Raw genomic sequence first — 21571 nt, forward strand, 5'->3', positions numbered from 1 at the left:
TCATTTTTTTCCCCACTTTTAAAAAAATGTTCAATAGAATTAAACTTGACAAATATGCAATAATGGATAGATACTTTTGCTGTAGGCGGCATATCAGCAGATTGAGGCAGGATAATTTTATGCATGTAAAGAAAGAATTACTCCCACTTTAAAAATGGAAATGAAGGGTCGTATCAGAGAATCTTATTATTGTACAAGTAAAGAAAATGACTTTGTTAGTCACAGATGCACCAATTACTTTAAATATGATCTATATTTGCACATGCAAACATACCTACTGAAAAGTTCTTGTAATATTTCAGGTGTATAAACTTTCCATATTAATAATTCTGTATAGAGCCATGCAGAATGGGGGGAAGGGTTGTATTGTTAATAATGTTAGTAAGCCTTTGACAGCACAAACATACTTACACTGCATAGACTGCCACACTAACTATGCTCACAAAATCATATTAACAGTTTGAAAGGACTGATGTATCAGGGAGATAATTACCAGAATGTGACAGGTGTCCTAGAATGAAAATGTTCTCTGTCGCATAAACACACAGACACAAATATATAAAAATGTTCAGAAATAACATATGCATCAAAATGTAAGAACATTCACCTAAACTAGAATTTTAATTAGTTTAAAATTAGTTTTAGATCAAATTCTCTATTTTATCAAGAAATAGATTAATCTCTATAATCTTGGGAGATATGGGCTTATGTGTATTAGATTTATAGCCAGAACACTGAGAATGTCTCCTACCAACAGACACGTTTATTTCCCTGTTTAGAACCATAAATCCATGTTCCTGTTTTCAGCAGCTGATTACATGCCACATCTTGGGGGGGGAAATATTGAATGAGCAGAGTACCTAAACAAGGGACATTTTATGGATCTGCTCTTTACTATGCAGTTTTCCAGCCCACCCCATAATTCTCTACCCCCTCCTAATACTTCACAACTTGGCAATTGAACTGTCTTTGATTCCTAGAGATAATTGCTGAGTCCTTGAGGTCTGGCAGGGCCAATAGGAGCCATGGAAGATGTTAAAATTCCGAACCTTTAGACCAGAGGTGTCAAAGGTAATTTCATTGAGGGCCGGATCAGGGTTTTGTTTGATCTCGGGGGGGGGGGGGCAGGAGGGCATGGTCTGGGTGGGCACGACCAGCTTGATGTCACTCATGTTGGGGGTGCCTGTGGTGGCCCGAGCATTCTGCCAGTGAGAATGGGCTCCCAAGCTCTGTTTTCAGTCATGACAGCCTTCTGCCACCCTCTGCCAGCAAAAATGGGCGGGGCAAAAACCTCCATTTTTGCTGGCAGAGGGTGGCAGGAGGCATGTACGGCCTTCCCAAGCTCTATTTTTGCTGGCAGAGGCACCATGGGCTGGTCCTTTGCTGTTTCTATGGCAGCCCCACCGGCTAGATCTAAGCATCCTGTGGGCCAGATCTGGCCCCCGGGCCTTGAGTTTGACACCCCTGCTTTAGAACCTCTTTCCTTCTACGATCATCTATTCTTGTTTCTTCAGTCTTTTTTCCTAGAAAGTGGAGATTTTGTTGTGCAAGAGCATTGATACAGTTTTGATCAATAGCACCTGTGATGGGAAGATTTTCCTAAACTGGGTATTTGATTGTTCGGTTATGACAGAAGTCATAAAACAAATAGACTTGTTGGCTCTGTCATTTTTGCCATCGTTCACATGGCCATGCAGTGGTATTGCAACCCAGACTAAGAGTCCAATCAATATTTTCAATAAATTCAGGAAAGTAGTATAGACTGTTACCACTGTTCTTTACAAACCTCTTTTATAATGCTGCCCCTCTGACACTGAATAAGCAAGTATTTGTTTTCGGTGATGCCTTAGAAAAATCTCTTGGGGTATAATAAAAATAATGACTCCTTTGGTTTTTTTATTTTCTTTTTAAGACATCCAAGAAAAAAACAGAAACAATATGGGATGTGTATTTAAATGAACATATTATTATTCTACATATTTTCTAGGAAAGACAGTTTGATGTTAGGCACAAGACTTGAAACCAGGAGACCCCGTGTTCTAGCCCGCCTTAGATAAAGCCAGCAGGATGATCTTGAGCTGGCTTTATCATCCTCCCTGAACCCTAGGAAAGAGGCAAGAGCAAACCACTCCTGAATTTCTTACCAGGCAATGAAGTAAGTTGTTTACCATTCAGCTGTAGCTGACTCTTGGCGACTTTATAGGCAAGTACTCTCCTTGCTACCCTGTCAAGAACAATTTCTTTCAGTTGTTGGATGTTCATCTTTGTATCAAGCCAATGTGTTCTCTGTTTAACCCCTTTTCTTGTTCCTTTAACCATTCCTAGCATCATTGACTTCTCCAATGAATTTGCATGCATGACATGGCCAAAGTAAATCAGTATATATTAAGAGCACCCTGATTTTAAGGTGATGTTGAAATGCAATTTATTGGACAAGTAAGGCATAAAGGGAGGAACTAAATATCTGCAGCTGCTTTGTTTTTAGTCAGAAGAGGATGAGACTATCAGGTAAGGTATGCTTTCTAGAGGCTATGAACCTGGCCTAATTTCAGCCGTGTAGCTTCAACAGCGTTACACTTCCATAAAGGATATCTTGCAATATGTTTTTAAAACATAATTACTTTTTTGGGGGGGTGATGGATTTGAGGTGGGATTCACTTACCTTCCCTACCGGTTCACAAATATGAGCGTGCATCAGTGGTGGGTTGCCCCTGGTTTGGACGGGTTCACAAGAAAACCAGCAGGAAGCTCTGTCATCAGGAAGCTTCTGTGCATGTGCGCGCGGTCCCATTGCGAACCGGTAGTAAAGGTAAGTAGAACCCACCCCTGGCATGCATGCCACCTTCCACGCATGCTCAGTAGTGGTAGGTTTCACTTACCTTTACTACCGGTTTGCTCGTGCTGAATACAATAGGCTAACTGACATGAGGACCCTATTTCATACCTACTTATCCAATGATCAGGGCTATTACATTCAATATCAGAGTCGCAGGTAAGTAACAAAGAAAATAGAGTTTCATTTTATTTGGAAAAATGAATGTAAATGAAATAGGAGAGTGAAAGAATTAAACAGCTAAAGATAGATTGGACATAGACATTAACAGGAATTATACTATCAGATAAATAGAAAATTTTGAAAAGGATAAGAATAAAAGAATACAACTTGGAGAAGGCCATATCGATCAAAAACAAGCATCAAAATAAATCGAAATCTCTCCCTTTCCCACCAACCAAACTGTTCTAAATTAATTATAACATAAGAATGAGACATGAACAGCAAAAAAAAAAAAGATAAAACTCATTATCCAACTACTTGTATCAATATCCAATAGCCCATCACTTCAGTGCTCTCTCAGTTTTGTAGATACGGGGAAGGAAAGATTCAACAACATTTAGGTCTCTGGAGTACAAAGATCGTATATATATTTTGGAATCATCACTGAATCTTTCCAAAGCAGTTCAGATCAAAGCCTGATTTGATTTGATGCCTCAAATCAATTTGAAGATTCAAAGATTTGATTAAAAATGAATGATTCCCTTTAATCTTCTTTGAATGAAATGACTGCTTTGAAGGTTCACATCATCCTAATGTATTTGGATTTTTTATCCCTATCTACAATTCTATGAAAAATATTTGTTTCCCCACTTTAGATTTTCTGAATTTTCCTGTATCTTTTCTACTGAATGATGTCAGATGTTGAACTTAATGATATACAAGCCTGAGATTTGTGTCTGCTTCATTTGTGTCATAGAGAAATCATTCAATGTGCAATGTACCTATGTGAAAAAGAAAATAACCCCTTAGTTCAAATTCAATTCAGTGAAAGGGGTAACTAAGGCTAGTTCTGTAATACTTTCTTAAAACATTGGTTTTCCCTTCCTTTCCGTCTCCTTCCTGCCCCACCTTTCCCTGTCCTGCCCTTCCCTTCCCCTTCCTCTCTGAAACACACACAAACACAACCGATTTTAAAGTTCCAACCTGAGTTTTCCCCAAAACACAGAAATTCAGACATCCATTCCCTCTATATCTGTGATGGCAAACCTATGGCATGCATGCCACCTGTGGCACGTGTAGCCATATTGAAGGGCACGCGAACTCAACTCCGGTACACATGTGCACAATGACCAACTGATTTTCGGGCTTTCTGGGCCCACCGGAAGTAGGGAAACAAGTTGTTTCCTGCCTCAGGAGGGACTCGGTGGTGGTGGTGGTGGGAAGGTTCATTTTTCTCTCTCCCCAGGCTCCAGAGTCTTTCTAGGAGCCTGGGGACGGCGAAAAGGGCCTTCCCCACCCCACCCCCGAGGCCCTCCGGAGGTTGGAAACGGCCTGTTTACCAAGTTCCAGTGGGACTGGAAGGCCCGTTTTTTGCTCTCCCCAGGCTCCAGAGCCCTTCCAGGGACTTCTATCTGTATAAGCTGTATCATTGTGGGTCTGGAAGATAGCAAACGGGGCATTTTTGGCCTCCGGAGGACCTCCCAGGGGGGTGGGAAAGGCCGCTTTTGCCCTCCCCAGGCTCCTAGAAAGGCTCTGAAGCTGAGAAGAGAGAAAAATGGGTCTACCAGGCCCACCATGCCATCGCATCCCAGGAGCATGTGAGCATGGGGGTGGGGCGCATAGAATTATGGATCTGGGCATGACGTGGGTGACCTCCCCACACTCCCCCACTTTTGGCATGCGATGGCAAAAAGGTTACCCATCACTGCTCTATACTATTATCAGCACTTGCCAGATAGCATTCGTTCATCAGTCCATGTATCTCATCCTTCTGAAACAATAGCTTTTTAATTGGTCCATTCATCTTTTTAAAAAAAATTATCTACACTCCATCCTATAAATACAGCAACCTCTTGGATGCCACACATTTTTTCCCTAATGAAGATGGGAGGAGAGGCAACCTGTGAAAATGTATTGCCTTCAGATCTTCTGCCATGTTTTGATGTCAGCAAATTGTAGAGTCTTAACATTTGCAAGGACCTCCTCTGTTAGCATTGGTCCTTGTTGCCATTTTTCCTGCTTTTTTTTTTTAGGACCCTGTTATTCCTGGAGTTGGAGTGACTGAATGGGGTTAAGAGTTTATTGTCCAGATGCCCTTCCTGATGCCCATGCGGAGTTTGCAGCAGATATTTTCTCTTTTGTGTGCTGATAGAGAAACATCTGATGCTGTCTAGGATTGAACTCTCAACCTTCCGAATGGGAGACAAGGGTCTTCACCTTTAGGCCACTGTGCCACTTCTGCATTTTCCTCCCCTGCTTTTATTTAATGGGATCTTAAAGCATAAATGTGTTGTTTAGTGGTTGGGTCAATGTTTAAAATTAACAAAGAAACCACGAAAAGAGGATATTTCTCATTTTCTGTATTCTTTGTAGTTTGGATATCTGCAGTTTGTCAAAAGAGCTGAGTACCAAATCTTTATACAATGAAGAACCACAAGGGCAAAAACAACACAGCTATTAACCACAGCCTACATCCATTGCTACCAATGATGTAATTTTTCAGGACAGATTTTGAAAGATTGGTAGCATACACTATAATACTCTCTGGGTTGCAAGGTGGTTTCTTCCACTTAGGGATACAAGATAACAAAATAAAAAAGAATGACATAGACAATTGGAAAGGAAGACAAAGGAGGGAAAGAAGGATATATTATTTTACTTCTTCTAGCATCAGAAGACTGGTTTTTCAATCACAGGTTGTTCAAAAGCCTTCAACCCATAACTGATTAAGGTCTTGTCAGTTTCACATAGCAGGTAGAGGATACTAATCCACTAATGAAGGTCACAGAGCTGCGTTTATTAACTTGTGCTTTGCATTTGTTAGGGTAATAATGTACCACAGAAAAATATGCTCAGGAAGAGATCATTTAAGATACTCAAAAAGACAATGTTTGATTTTAAGGCCTGCCAGATGGGGGACATGTCCTCCTTTCCCTGGACATCTGGTAACTCTATTTCCACATCAATCTGTTATCTTCCTCACACTTTACAAGGGAATCTATCTGACAACTGATCCCTGAGAGATCCCTGAATATATTCTTCATCTTAAATCAAAATTGATTTCCCATCTTTTCATTATTTCCTTTCTTCAGGATATTCCCACTCGAACTAAACCAATTTGCCTTGATTTACACATGTCAAAGAGTGATCAAGTAGAACTGACTGTACAATTTCAGACAGCAAGTTAAAAGGGCAGCAACATCCATAGAAGGAATAAAAACAGGCAAGATGGCAGTCACAGTGTCACAACTGAAACTTTGCACTTTTTGTGTCCATGTCGTTATATAAGCAGGCAGCATTTTTACTGTGAGGTTGTGACCACCTATTTTGATCACTCCCCCTTATAACATTGCTGAAAGAAGGCTCCTGTGCCAGCCCCACTTTTTCCCCCTTTATTTGTAGTTACCAGAACTGGAATAATGAGGCCAGCTGATTTAATTAATTAATTAAAATAATTAATTAATATATAAATCTAATTTTAAAAGGGACAACCCTGGGAAATGAGGCCAATAATATGCCTGCCTACAAATACTAAAGATTAGTCAAGTAGAATATAAAGTATTGGATAAGATCACAAAGTATCAAGATCTGAAAATTGAAATTGAAAAATTATGGCCAACTGTGATAGCTGAACTGGTTACCAGAACACTGGATGCTGGAGCAAAAAATCTTGGATAGCACTTTAGAAAATATGTACTTTGACAAAAATTTCCACTTATCAATTACAAAAGGATAGACACACTGCTCGAATCTGCATATATACTAAGCTAATTATGACATCCTAAAACTTGATATGAACAATGAGCCAACACCAGCTAATGAATTAGCAGCCATATCTTCACATTATTGTGAACAGATAATAATATAACAATTCTCTTTAGTCTAGCAGTTGTTAGTGACTATCTTTATAGCACCTGAAAGAGCTTTCTGATGGCTGTGCCTCCTGCAGGAACATCAGCTAAGAACAAAATCTACCATATTTGTATTCAGCTGAAAATTGTGATTAAGAAATGTGAAACTGTAGTCACGAAAGTTCACTAAACAATGAAGTAAATAATTCAATCAATGCCCAACCAGAATTCAAGATCCATTGAGGGATGGAAAATCCAGGATAATAGCTAGGCTTGCTGTCAGCAAAGTGAGGACCAAATCCAAACCTTGTTTCAGTTTTAACTACTGCTATCGGAGTTATTAAGGCAGAATCTTTGGGACTACACTGAGGTTTCAGCTACGTGCCATCCAAACCATCTGGACAGAAATCTTTCTTAGAAGTAACTTTCTTCCCTACTTTACTCACCAGTACTGTCATGAAAAGGCTTGTTTCTTCTAGCAGAAATTGAGCTGGTGCCATCCTCTGGAGCCGAGAAGAGTTTTCATCTTGTTCTCCAAATCAGGTGCAGAAGAGTTCACCCTAAACCCTCTGCCTCCTGTTTGAGGCTTCTTTTTGAAATATTCAGCATAGAGATTTTGATGAATCTTCTGATAATATTTCCGCATTGAAGCATTTCAGATTGGTGCTTCCAGAGAGCTACTGCTTAAGAGAGGTCAAAGCCATCAATGTGAAATGAATGGTTTGGGGTAGAAGGCTCATTCACTTGGGTTCGTGGGACTGTGAATAGTGTTAATACACGAAAGCCATTCTGCCGGCATAAAAAGCTATCAGGCTACCCAGCCACTTCATCCAAGTGGGTCTTGGAGCCTGAGTTACAAGAGGCAGCATTGCTAGAATAGCTTTCCCGAACCCAATATTATTTCCACTTTAAGAAGAAAAAAAAAGCTTTGAAAGCAAATGTTTCAGTAAAATAAGCGATGACACAAAGAATCATCATTCTCACAACAAAAATATATTGTAACATGTATAGTGCAGTGTATAGTGTATCTATATCCTGCAGCGTCTAGAGTTTCTTTCCAGATACTCTACCTATAGGCTGAAGTGGCACAAACTCTTATTATTATTAAAAAGCAAAAAAAAAAAAAAAAAAAAGGTCATCCAGGTTCCTGTTAGATATTTATAAAAAAGCTATCTCTGCCTTACATCTCTCTAACTGTATTTTTCCTGCTATAGAAAGACAGCCTGACACATATAAATTTGTTGGCAGCCCTGGCTGACATGCTTTTATAAGAGCCAAACATTTTGCTTTCAAGCTTCCTGAGCAATCTGCTGCTTTCAGATCCAAATTGAGCAAAATGATTCCATGTATTTGTTGCTCCCTTTGAGACCCGTCTAACTTTAAAGGCAAGCAACATGGCAGGGAAAAGAGAGGAGGGAAAAGGGGAGAGAAGCCCTGCTCATCTATCTATGTTCATTCTTTAAAAAATCATTAGTTTCATATCTATAGCAGAATCATTATTCTTCCATACGATTTACAGCACTATACTCTTCTGTGGCTTCCAATGATCTTCCTTCTTTATTGTCTCTATCCATCCAAGACCTCCTGTGACTGCATGGTTTCTCCCACTGCCATTAGTGGTTCCACTTTCTTCCTTGGCTGTGCTCCAACAAGAAAAAAAAAAACATTATTGTAACTATGTTTTGGAATTGGCACAGCATTTCTATTTAGGGCTGGGTTAGCCTTTGGAAAATAGAATTTTTATTTTCCAAAACTTTTTGATTTAAGTCTTCAGCAGGCCATGGAATGAAGAAACATCTCTCTTGACCATTTGAACAGAAGGAATTAGTAACCAAAGAAGTAGGAGTGTTGTCTGAATCTGTATGTAGACATAACAGAAGGACACCTTCAATTGTGTCCTTTCTCTCTAGTGGACTATCTTTGGAGTTTTGCTTAATTCATGATTGTGGAACTGTTTGAGAACCACACGTTCCTTGGAATTTATTACAGACACATACAAGGGAAAAGGTGCATGTGTCAAGCAGAGTGTCAGATTCCAAGTAATAAATCCATAGCAAGCAAGACTCCGAAGCAGGTCAATTCCTCAAAGAATACTTTTATTGGAATTACAACATTGGCACATATCTGGTGAAAACCTACTTTGAAGTCTCCCATGGTTTTCACCTAATTAAAAGTAAAAGTTTTTCTACTTTCTCAAAACAATCAGTCACATGATCCAATCACAGTGCAGGCTGGCAGCCAGGTGGCATCAATCTGCCTTCCTTCGACCAGGTGTGAGAATGTCCTTGGTTCCCAAGAAAAAAATATGTTGCTTTGGCTGCAGACACTCCTGTATCTCAGTTCCTCCCTCCCTATCTTTCAGCTCCAGTGTGGCAACACTGAAGCAGTCAAAATGGCTTCAGTCAGGTCAGCTTCAGGGTTGACACACACACACACACACAGAGGGAATTCAGACTAAAATATGGATTCTTAAGAAAATATTTTTCTTAAACCCAACCTATTCATTTCAGAAATTTATTTCACCCAGATAAGTTTCCTAACTTTATCAAATCTGAACAATTCTAAGTAGTTCCTTAATTGCTGAAAAAAAAATGGCAGCTAAGGAGTACAGTATATTCAGGCCGGACAGAAAACATAGGTCAATGAACACATGATTGATATCAGTTTAGCGCTATGGTGTAAGCAATAAATGGCCATAAGCAAACTTATAAATATCATTCAGATGCTTTCCAAGGTACACAACCAGGAAATATAGACCAGTTTTACACCCACTCATTGGTATGGGATATATGATAAAAGAGTTGCTGGGAGTCTATCATCATCATCATCATCATCATCATCATCATCATCATCATCAAACCTTAGGAGAAAAATAGGAATTAACAAGCCATTCAGGAGGACTGTCAGACAAAATTACACAATCCCAAAAAGGAGATTATAAAAAAGAAACTCAAAATAATCCTGCCTTGATTTTGTTTAATATAAAATGAGACAGAGAAAACTTCAGACAAGGTTTCAAGATTCTCTTATCTTACCTTACAAAAATAAAGAGCACAATTTGAACTCCTGCCATGCCTCTTTCTTGGTCTGGCCCACCTGGAAGGGCTGCTAGCCCTGAAAAACCAAGGATAATTGTAAATCAGAGGTCTTCAAACTTGGCAACTTTAAGACTTGTGGACTTCAACTCCCAGAATTCTCCAGGCAGCATAGCATAGAGTTGAAGTCCACAAGTCTTAAAGCTGCCAAGTTTGAAGACCTCTGTTGTAAATGCGGTAAGTCTAAATTATACCATAGCCTTACCCATCATGATGCATGTCCACCAAGGTATCACCTTTAGTTTTTAATTTTCTGCTTTGGGGAGCTTGGTTCAATACTCAGTAGCTCTCCTGATAGCTCAATATTCCTAATTTCCAAGAAAGCAAATACAGTGCAGTACATTGCAAGAGTATTAAGTTCAGCCATGGCTTCAGTCATCATTTAAAAGAAATATATTATTTGCTTTACGGGGTGAAAATGAAGTGGTAAATATGCTAATGATCCATCAGACACTGTGTGCTGCACTTACGGCAATTTTTACTGTCTTGATCTGAAATCTGGCTCATTGTAAAGTGGGTAAAGATTCTTTAACGGATGCTTTGAAGTCCTCCAATAAACTAGAACTCACTACTTCATGTGTTCAACGAGTGTTGCTTTGATAAGCAAAAGAATTTGAGGTTTTTAACAATGCACTTTTTGGGGGTGGGGGGTGGGGGGTTGCATTAAATAAAGTGGCTGTCCTGTGCCTCTATTATAACTGCAGGGTTTCTTCTCAAATTTCTATTCTTAATTTTCTTTGTTTTTCTGCTTTGTGGGTTTTTTTAAATATTTTTTTTTATAGTTACTACCCAAATCAATTTTAACAGAGATGCTTAGACATAAACTCTAATGCTAGGCTATAAAATAAGATACTTTCCACTAACGGCAGCATTTGTCTTCTTAGCAGCTCAGGTAAGTTGTCAGCCTGCTCTGCCTGCTTGATTAAGCTGGCCAACTCAGCTCTCCTGACTTTTTTTTTTTTTCCTCCTGACCCTATGGTAATGAGGTGGGGAAATGCACTCCAAATGCACTCTCTATTGTCTGCACTTTATATATCTCTCACAAGATTACTATATGTTTTCATAAAGATGCCACCAGGTCGTTCAAAAGGATTTCATGAATACATGATGGTTTGAAGCAGGACACATTCTCCTTGCTTGTACTATTGACTCACTAGTTATGTCAGGAGGTGTGTGACTCAGTGGCTTAATGATGCTGGAGATGGTCTCAGCTTTGGTGGTTTGAGCCCTAGCAGTGCATGGCAGGGTGAGCTCCTGTCATTTGCCTCAGTTTCTGTCCACGTAACAGTTCAAAAACATGTTCTGTGCAAATACAGTAGTGGCCAAAATTGTGGAAACCTTTTGGGAAAAGTGTATTTTTGAGGTTTGGTGGCTAATAACACCATTTTGTTGTTGTTGTTGTTGTTGTTGTTGTTAGCCAACAAGACATTCCACTGCTGGAATGGCCTGGGAATAGCACAGACCTTACCCCAATTGAAAATCTATGGAGCCAACTAAAGAAACTTGTTAGTCAGAAGTGATCCAGCAATAAAACCCAGTTAATAGAAACAATCATTCAATCTTGGTTTCACATTATAACAGCAGCAGAACTTAAAGACTTGGTTCACTCCATGGGAAGACTTTGTAGGGCCATAATTCATGCTAAAGATTACCCAACTGACGTGATAATTTTTGTATATCTTGTTTTTTCTATGGTGATAATTTTTGTATATCTCATTTTTTTCTATGAGTTTCACTTTTCTTCTTTATACTGTAACTGCTATTCTAATAGCAAATCCTTCATAAAAGTTATTGCATTACATTCTTGATTAAATTATCTTTCCATTGATATATAATTTTATGATACTACTCCAAAAAAAATGGTGTTATTAGCTAGTTTTAGAAAATATACTTTTCTCAAAAGGTTTCCACAATTTTGGCCACTACTGTAGTAAGATACCACTGTGGTGGGAATACGAGCTGGTGTTCTGTGCAGTCAGTTTCCTGATGGTTCTGAAGCTTCCTGTTTGCAGAGTCCATTTGTGAGCTCCTGGAAGGAAGGGGGCCTTGGATGACACTGCATATTTCTGTCTGGTCCAAAGCCAGCTTACTCTCCTGTGGCGTTCCTTTGGGAAGTGCGCAAGTGTTTTCTATAACAGGGCTGTTACCGTGGCAAGCCAAACTATTACACTGTGATAATATTGTAGTCTCCTGGCTACTGTAACAAAGCCATATGCTAATAATAAAATAATAATAACAATAAACAACAACAACTATCTATGTCTTCTCCTGGGATTGCATAGGAAAGTGCCTGGCTATTTTAAAGAGTCACAGAGAGGTGCTATTCACCCTGTCTTATGTCCTGAAGAATCTTTGCTGAAATATTTTCCAAATACAGATACCACTTCAATAAGATGGTAACAGCGCTCTGTGATATCCTGCTGTCCACATCACAGAAATGTCTTTGGACAGCTCTGGTTCAATGGCCTTGAAACTGAGATGAGCAGCGCCCTCTATGGTCAGCAATAGCATTTAGACTTATATACCGCTTTACAGTGTTTTACAGCCCTCTCTAAATGGTTTTACAGAGTCAGCATATTGCCCCCAACAACCTGGGTCCTCATTTTACCCACCTTGGAAGGATAGAAGGCTGAGTCAACCTTGAGCCTGGTGAGATTTGAACTGCCAAATTGCAGGCAGCCAGCACTCACAGAAGTAGCCTGCTGTAACCACTGCACTCTAACCACTGCACCACCACGTCTCAACTAGTGGAGTAAAATCCACTCCTTTACCTTTTTAAAAATAAATAAATAAATAAAAGCTTTACTTTAATCATGAGCTGTAATATCAATTTTGTAGAATGAATTCTCTCATTTTAAAAAAAAGAAAGAAACAGTGGGCAGGCTGTTTAAAAAGGGTAGTGCTTCTGCCATTCCTGAGCTTTCTTTAAAAAGTGCTACAAGAATATCCTCTCTCATTCCTTCTATGCGTCGGATCAGAGGAGAGTGTCAGTTCACATACTGGAACCTTTGTGTGCTATCGTTTTACAAGACATAGGTCATGCTTGTCATCTTACTATTTTTGCACTGTTTTCAAACAAACTTTTACAGTGACATGTCTGAGTGATTCCTTGTATGCTAGAGCCAAGGGCAATGCCCCAGGCTTACAGAGTCCATGTAGGTTTTTTTTTCCATTTTAAAACATCTATATCAAGTTGAAAGTATACCTGAATGAGGATCTTGAAAATGTGTATTTTTTATTGGACTAAATATAATACCTGAGATTAAAGGAAGCATTCAAAACTTAGATGCAAATTTAAAACAAAACAAAGAGGAATCTTTGGTTTCTTAATCTACTGCACTGGTCTTTCCTAACTTGAAACTAACCTTCAGGTGTGTGGATCTACAAATTCCCTAATTCCCAGTCAAATTGGCTCTGTTACAAACCCACTTCTCAAGAGCATTAGTTCAGAGGAGGTTATACCTACTGCATATGTGTGCTTTTTATTTGCTCAAAATATTTACTGTTGCTGACATTTTCTCCCCTCTGATTATATGCTATGTTTTATTCATATGGTTGTTTTAATTTTCTGTTTGCTGCCCAGAATTGTCTTGCAGTGAAGGGTGATTGTATAAATTGAAATAAACAAAACAAACAAACATGTGACCAGACATATGGGGTGGCCTGATGAATGATAGAGAGATGAAGATGATAGATAGATAGATAGATAGATAGATAGATAGATAGATAGATAGATAGATAGATAGAGACACAGAGAGAGAGAGGGCGAGCTCAATAGCACTTAGACTTATATACCACTTTACAGTGCTTTTACAGCCCTCTTTAAGCAGTTTAGAGAGTCAGCATATTGCCTCCAACAATTTGAGTCTTCATTTTACCCAACTCGGAAGGATGGAAGGCTCAGTCAATAGATAGAGAGATGATAGATGGATGGATGGATGGATGGATGGATGGATGGATGGATGGATGGATGGATGATAGATGATAGACAGACAGAGAGACAGATATGGATGGATGAATGGATGGATGGATGGACAGATAAAAAAATGAGAGGCCCTGTTGTCCTGTAGAGCCTGCCACCGCTTGTGGGGACTGGTGAGGAGAACAGTGAGACTCAGGGAGTAAATCAGGTAGAAGTGGCTGACTGTAGAGGGGGAGATCATGCTGCTTAGAAGCCGCCCCCGTCACTGCCTCCCCCCCACACACACAGAGAGAGAGAGGTTGGAGAGCTGGGAGGGGCAAGGCAAGGCACCCCTCAACGTGAGTGATGTCGAGTTGGCCATGCCCACTCAATCACATGCCCACCCAGTCACATGCCCACACAGCCATGCCTACCCAGTCACATGACCACCAAGCCACGCCCACAGAACCGATTGTTTAAAAATTTGAATTGCACCACTGATTTAGGGATAGTGTTGTAGCTTTGTCCACACTGCAGATCTCTTGTTGATGAAATCATATTGATTAATTCAAATGAAAACTGTTGTTTTTCTGAAGTTTGGTTTGTTGTCTATGTGAAAAAAATGGTGTAGGATGCCATTCAAGAAGAAAATAATACTTCTTTGGAGAATTACCTAGACATTGAAAACTGAGGCATATTGATTTATGTGATCCCAAGGAAATATATTAAAAGTTAGTAATATATGATATAGTGGAGAATAAAGGCCTTTCTACTTAAAGGCCTTTCTACCTCTATTTTTAATTTTTTTTTAAAAAATATTTTTCTTACTATGATGTAAAAAAAGCAGAAAAAACAATGAAATAAACAAACAGTAAAATACAAAAAATAAGAAAAAAGTCCCCGTGTAAAACTATATCTCAGTTTTTAAACACATTATTAAATTCTGATGGCATACAATAATATTGCTTACAAAAAGGAAGATAAGAAAACGGAAATAAATAAGTGTAGAGTGAATACATACCTTTAATCGAAGATGTTAAACTAGGTATTGCAAAGTATTTCCATCAAAGGAGAACAATTTGAGCCTATAGTCCATGGATAATAAAACTGATGTTCTTCATACACTAATAAGTTCTGAATGTTTAATACATAATTTGATATCACATTAGCATCTTTAAATCTTTTTCTTCCAGGCAACATATCAATCAACCCTTTAAATGTTAAACTAAATTAGGACAAGGATGAGACATCTTGTAACTCTAACAAATCAAAGTGGTCATCCAACTTCTACTGAACATCCTTTGTGGCATTGAAAAATAATTGGTTAAATGACATATGCCTTAAAGTCAAAGAATATGTATTTAACCCATATTGAATGCTCAGTAAATCCATAACTTCTTCATATGTTTTAATCAGTTTTAAATTTCTGATATATAATTCAAAATGAAATTCATATATTAGAAGCAGAATACTCTTTTCAATACAATATTTATAATTTTTGGATATTAAAGTGAACCATAGATACTTTGGTAAGGTATATAGTTGTTTATTCCTTCACTGTATAATTCATATTGTGAAGCCAATCACCAAATCTTTTGTATAATATCTGAGGTATCCAATAAACTTGGGAAAATATTTTTCTCTACTTTCTCATCATAAGAACATAAAGAACAACATAACATCCTTTAAAATCTTTAACTATTGATTTGTTGAAATAAAATATTCCAGCTCTTCATTCTGAACCATCTCCCCGCCTGTATGTTTGGCTATGATTTTTACACATAATATTCAATATTTGACAACTGTAGTCTTAGTTAATAAAAAAACATTACTGCTGATCCTGGAAGTTAGCATAGATGGAAACATTAAATATAAACCACACAGGAGTGTTCTCATTTTTGTAAAGACTTCAAGAAGGAAAATGCATAAAAGATACAACACCAAAAAGATCTTTTCCCCTTCCAATTCGTTCTTCAGTTTTTTATGGGAGTAGAAGGGAGGATCAAATAAATTCACCAGAAGTGTTTCAGATATGGATCGGTTTCATTGATTAACTCTCTTCAAGAAATGCCTTCACATGTAGTTTTCATATGTGAGGAACAGTGAACAAGCCTTCCCTTTCTAATTTGCATTGCAACATCATTGATCAAAAGATCCAGGATGATAGCAGTGAGAGTCTTGGGATGCATTCAAACATTTTATGTATTAGTATCCTTAGAATGACCATACCTGGAATAAATCCTTAGTAAGACCACATCTGGAATACTTTATCCAGTTTTGGTCACTACATTACAAAAAGAATGTTGAGGCTTTGGAAAAAGTGGAAAGAAGAGCAATTAAGATGATTAAGGGCCTCAAGACAACAACATATGAGTAACAGTTGCAGGAAATGAGTATTGCCAGTCTGAGAAACGAAGGACTAGAGGTGACATCATAGCAGTATTCTGGTATTTGAGGGGCTTCCACAAAGAAGAGGGGGTCAACTTATTCTCCAAAGCACCATAGGGCAGGACAAAAAACAATGGATGGAAACTAATCAAAAAGAAAAGCAACCTGGAATTAAGGAGAAACTTCCTAACAGTGAGAACAATTAACCAATGGAACAGTTTGCCTTTAGAAGTTGTTGGTGCTTCATCACTGGAGGTTTTTAAGAAAAAACTGGATAACCACGGGTCTGAAATGGTATAGGGTCTTCTGCTTGAGCACGAGGAAGACCTTCAGGGTCTCTTCCAGCTCTACTCTGATTGATTGATCAATTTCCATGTGTACCAGAACTCTAACTAAAGCTTTGAACCAAGTTTTCCTTCTATATTCAGACTATATTTTTGGACTTCAGCAATGTCTCCAGTGTAACTTGGAACAGCGAGAGGCTACTGATAATTCCTTACTCACTGAATCTTATATAGGAATGTATTGCCAGAATATGGTGGTTGAATACGACACCCACGTTCTAATGTTTAAAATATTATCTCATTGTAATAGAATAGATTTTCTTTAAAATATGTGAGAAACATATTAGTTTTCTTTAAATGTCACTCCAGTTATAGGCATAAAGGCATCTAAGTTACTTCTAGAATGAGTTTTCTAGAGTTTCAGATTGGGTTCAGCTAATCGATTGAGGTGTATAATTTTGTAGGGTTTATATTTCTTGTGCTGTAAAATACAGTCTAAACCCTTGATCTATATCTTTGTAGATATGATTATATACAGAAAGTTTATGAATGATATCCAATCGCCACCTTCGTTGCTAATAATACTCTGAAGAAAGCACAGGGGACACCCATTTTTCCTGAATAAAATAGGTTTAGGGAAATCAAAACAACCTCTACAAAAGAATCAATTGACTTTGTCATTCAATTCTTTCCTGAAGTGCTATTTGCAAGCTACTCGGGATTTTCAGGCATTATATATGCCTCCTCTGTGCTTTTAAAGTACATACAATTCTTGTATAGACACTATGCAATGCTGACTGAAACATATTTACCTGAAGTCTTGCTTTCTATTTTTTTTTATTATTTATCTAGTTATATTTGTAAATATGGTAGCTTCTACCATATAACATTTCTAGCTGATTAAAAACACATCCATTCTTTTAGATGAGCTGATATTAGGCATTCAGAAATCTCTAAGTGATTGAAGGTCTTGAAGCATCTAGGAGTCATTGTGGCACAGTGGTTAGAATGCAATATTGCAGGCTGACTCTGCTTACAACCAGGAGTTTGATCAAGACAACTTGAGGTTTCCATCCTTCCGAGATCAGTAAAATGAGGACCCAGACTGTTGGGGCCAATATACTGACTCTGTAAACCACTTTGAAAATGCAGTAAAGCATTATAAAGCAGAATATAGGTCTATTACTATTGCTATATAACTATCTTCCAAAATTCTGCAAGGACATGACTAGCATAATCACTGCTATTTCTTATACAATGTTTCCCTTTAATATATTGGCTTTCCCTCACATCTGAGTTTAACATTTGATTTATATGGGGCTCATTTCAATGTGTTGCGTCTGGGTGGCTAATAACATCTAAAACAGTGGTGAAATCCAAAATTCTTTACTACCAGTTCTGTGGGCATGGCTTGGTGGGCATGACATGGCTTTGTGGGCATGGCAGGGGAAGGATATTGCAAAATCTCCATTCCCACCCAACTCCAGGGGAAGGATACTGCAAAATCCCCATTCCCACCCCACTCCTGGGGGAAGGAGATTGCAAAATCACCATTCCCACCCCACTCTAGGGTGGGAACTTGCTGGATTTCACCCCTGATCTAAAATCATAATACAAATAACTTAAAAGCACAACATGTATAATTACAGCCAAGAAACTGACCTTTTTCAAATCAAGCAATAAACTCAGGGGAAAAGGCTTAATAGATTTTACAGACTTTGACACAGCTCTTGGAAGGTATTGGCTGATGGAGGAAAATGCAGTCCAATTTATGAGATCACAATTGTGAGATCACAACACACTAAAAAAATGTAACTTGTCTTTTCCTTTGGTTTGTTCTATGGTTAGGGGCAAGAAAGGGAAATTCTGTAGATACCCATTCCACAGAAATCTGCTGCCATTAAGCAGACTTCCTGAAAATTTTTTAGACCAGCCTTTTTTGCTCTCAGCCACTTAAAATAATGTCTTAAAATTCAGTCAAATTTGTCACCGTATACAGAAGCCTTCATTTTTAGCCTTTTTCTATGTTCACATATTTTGTTTTGATGTTGATTACCATTCATCACTGTAATTTACCGTGTTGTTTAGATAAAATGGAATGATAAATATTTTAGAATATAATCTTCAAATGAAAAATCAAATATAGCTGCCTTGCCTGAAGTTAGTATGCAAGTTCAGTTTCTCATCTAGAGGCAGAATGAATTACGTTGGTTTCCCTGTAGTGGTTGTCCCATTTTTCCCTTTCATTATATATCGATGACATATCTAGCTTTTTAAGGTCTTTTTGCTTCATGCTGTATTGAATTAAAATTTCCTTTCCTGAAATCATACTGTAGCTATTCAGCATGTTAAGAATGTGATTCACAGCTGACCTGCACATCCTCATAATACTTAGTTGTCATATAGAAAATAAAATCTAATCTCTCTCTCTCTCTCAAAAACACACACACACACACACACACACACACACACTCCTGGATCATTTCCAGAAATTCGCCAAAGGAAAGAGGCAGCCTTTTCATATTGTGATTGGTAACTTATATACTACTAAAACTCTCGTGTCTGATTGTTTGTAACATTAAATTGGATGAAATGAGGCATTACATGACTTTTCTGGGATTTAAATTTGGAAGTTGTTGCCACGTCAGTGCTGCCATGCTAGAGTCAGCCAGTCACATGATTGTTATTTCCAATGTTTTCTGCCAGTCTCTTACAAGGAAAGTCATTGGGGAAGCTGGCAGGCAATCATTCCTGCTCCCGCTGTTTTGTTTTGTTTTTTGTCCATTTGTCCAAACTGATTCTCTGTTTAGAGAAGCAATTTATCTCTGAAATAATGAATCACAAGTTGTCTAGTAGGGTATCATGTCTCTTTACAGGACATTCTATAACATTTGCTACTTAGAAAAAAGCATTGGGCATCAGTAAAATGTACAAAAAATATTATGTAACTCCTGCTGAGTGAGTTTCCTCATTTTCTTACCTATCAAACATTTATTACTACTATTTGAGCCAATTCCCATGGATTCTGATTAGGACTGATTTGAAGATTGAATCATGAATCTACTGTGTTTTGAAGTTATGAAGTTTTGAAGTCAGAATATTATAAATGTTCATCATGATCAGTGTCTATAATCAAGTAGTTCTAAATGATTGCTGACTTTTACCATTGGATGCATAGAAATTTGAAAGTTTCCCAAAACCAGAATAATTTATCTATAGAATTTCCTTTGGGTAAATGATAACTTCCGATTTCATGTTCCATTCTTCCTTTGTGCAGGAAGCTGACCTGCTAGAAAGGCTGAAATTCATGCATCCTTGTGTCTTTCTCATCTTGATAACTCTCAAAATACAGATGTGATGCCAATAAAATAGGCATTGTTACAATACATAAAGAAAATTTAACCAAAATGTTTTATTGATACATTCTTGGACAATATCACAGGATTGAGAATATGGAAAGGGGGGAGTTTTGCAGCAAAGATTTGTTCTCACTAAATTGGCACATAAGCAGCAAGATCAACGAAATTACTTATTACAAACAGTATAAAACATACATGCTTTTTCCTTAAAATTCTTTTTTTTTAATCACACGGGTCAGTCAATTGGGCATCAACAAAGAAGGGAAAAGAAATTCAAGACATGTAAAAGCCATTTTCTTTCTCCCAAACAGCATAAGAATTATTGAAATTATTGCAAAATTATATACTTAATGAAAAACAAAAATAAAAAAAAAATCAGAAAAGTAGAAATACAAATACTTAACATAAAATATGAACAAATTACACTACTGGCATGCATTCCAAATACTGAGACGACCTCTATCAAAGCTCAGCAAACCGTTCTGCTTTTTCTGTTGCCATCAGAATTGTGAAAGGCAGAGGACGAAGGTGGAGGTGAGGAACAAGGAAGGGGCTCGCTTAATCAGCACAGTTTTTGGTCTGAGACTTTTTTCTCCCTTTTTTAAAATAATAATAAAAAAATAATGTATATGAATTGTAAGTATTCCATAGTGATCATCCATGTCACAAATATAAATGCTTCCCAATCTTTGGGGGCTGGGGGTGTCCTTTATTTATTTTTTTTCTCCCTACTTAATGTGCTGTGAAACGAAGAGAGCTTGCATGAGGCTGTGCATTCCAAACCATTGTTAATCCTCCGAAACAACGTAAATGGCAATATGTGAAAAGAACAAAGAGAAAAAAAAATTTAAAAAAAAGAAGAAAAGAAGAAAATCCTCACAAACTGTACAGAAAGTTGAAAAACTTGCAGTTTGGAAGTACATATAAAGACAAAAAAAAAATAGCCCCTTGAAAGTCACTTTTGCCAATTGCAATCCACCGAGGAGATGCTGGGCCAATGTTGCAGGTTGGAGCTCAAAGATAATATCTCCCAAACAAAGAAAAAAGGTCCAACATCACAGCCTAATGGCAGTGCCAGTGACTTATTAAGCCAAGAATATCGTAAGAATATTTTCATTGAGCAGCTGTTCGGAATACTTGGATCCTCCATGATAATATAAGTGCCTGGCCTTTCAACTCTTCCAGCAGTACATACTCAGCAGCTTCAGGAACAGGCCTACATAAGGTTTGGTGACTGAATGGATGAAAATCTCCATCCTCCCATGATTCCGTCTGATGCAGCGGATTAGATTACCAGGTTGTTATAACTGACATACTTCTTTTTTGCGGCAGGGCCTAAGAGGGAAGAACAGAAGAAAACAGTCACAAATAGAAAAAAAAAAACATGAGAAAAATTCTGTGATGGTATATAGTATACATATTGCCGTTTGGAAAGTTTTATTGCATTGCAACAAAGGTACATTTTTCACAGTGGTATCTAAAAAGGCAGTGAATATAACTTCATTAAAAAATGAGCTATTTTAGAAAATAAAATGATAGATCCTCCTTTGGCGTCCCTAAACATTTTTTTTCCTGATACAGTATGCTTGCAAGATATAATATAATAAGAATGTTAATCTTCTTATATATTTATAATTCATCAAATTCATTTAAATGGTTTTCGATATCACAGTCGTGACTCTGAATGACTAAGAAGTT

The 21571-nt window shown here is 37.8% G+C and overlaps 1 protein-coding gene across 3 annotated transcripts in view; it reads right to left on the reverse strand.

The window, feature by feature from the left end:
* Positions 1 to 19902: 19902 nt before the first annotated feature.
* Positions 19903 to 21571, reverse strand: part of GRM7 (glutamate metabotropic receptor 7) — a 496237-nt gene continuing 494568 nt past the window's right edge. For 2 of the 3 annotated variants that reach the window (XM_034431643.3, XM_034431644.3), the window contains one exon: positions 19903 to 21208. Coding sequence is in view for 2 of the 3 variants with exons in the window: in XM_034431644.3 (XP_034287535.1) it covers positions 21159 to 21208 (50 nt within the window). In the remaining variant the exon portion in view is untranslated. The remainder of the gene's footprint in view (positions 21209 to 21571) is intronic. The other variant, XM_034431645.3, reaches the window with a different exon arrangement.

This window comes from Pantherophis guttatus, chromosome 2, assembly GCF_059756535.1.
Source record: "Pantherophis guttatus breed Tessera chromosome 2, ASM5975653v1, whole genome shotgun sequence".
Classification (NCBI taxonomy): Eukaryota; Metazoa; Chordata; class Lepidosauria; order Squamata; family Colubridae; genus Pantherophis; species Pantherophis guttatus.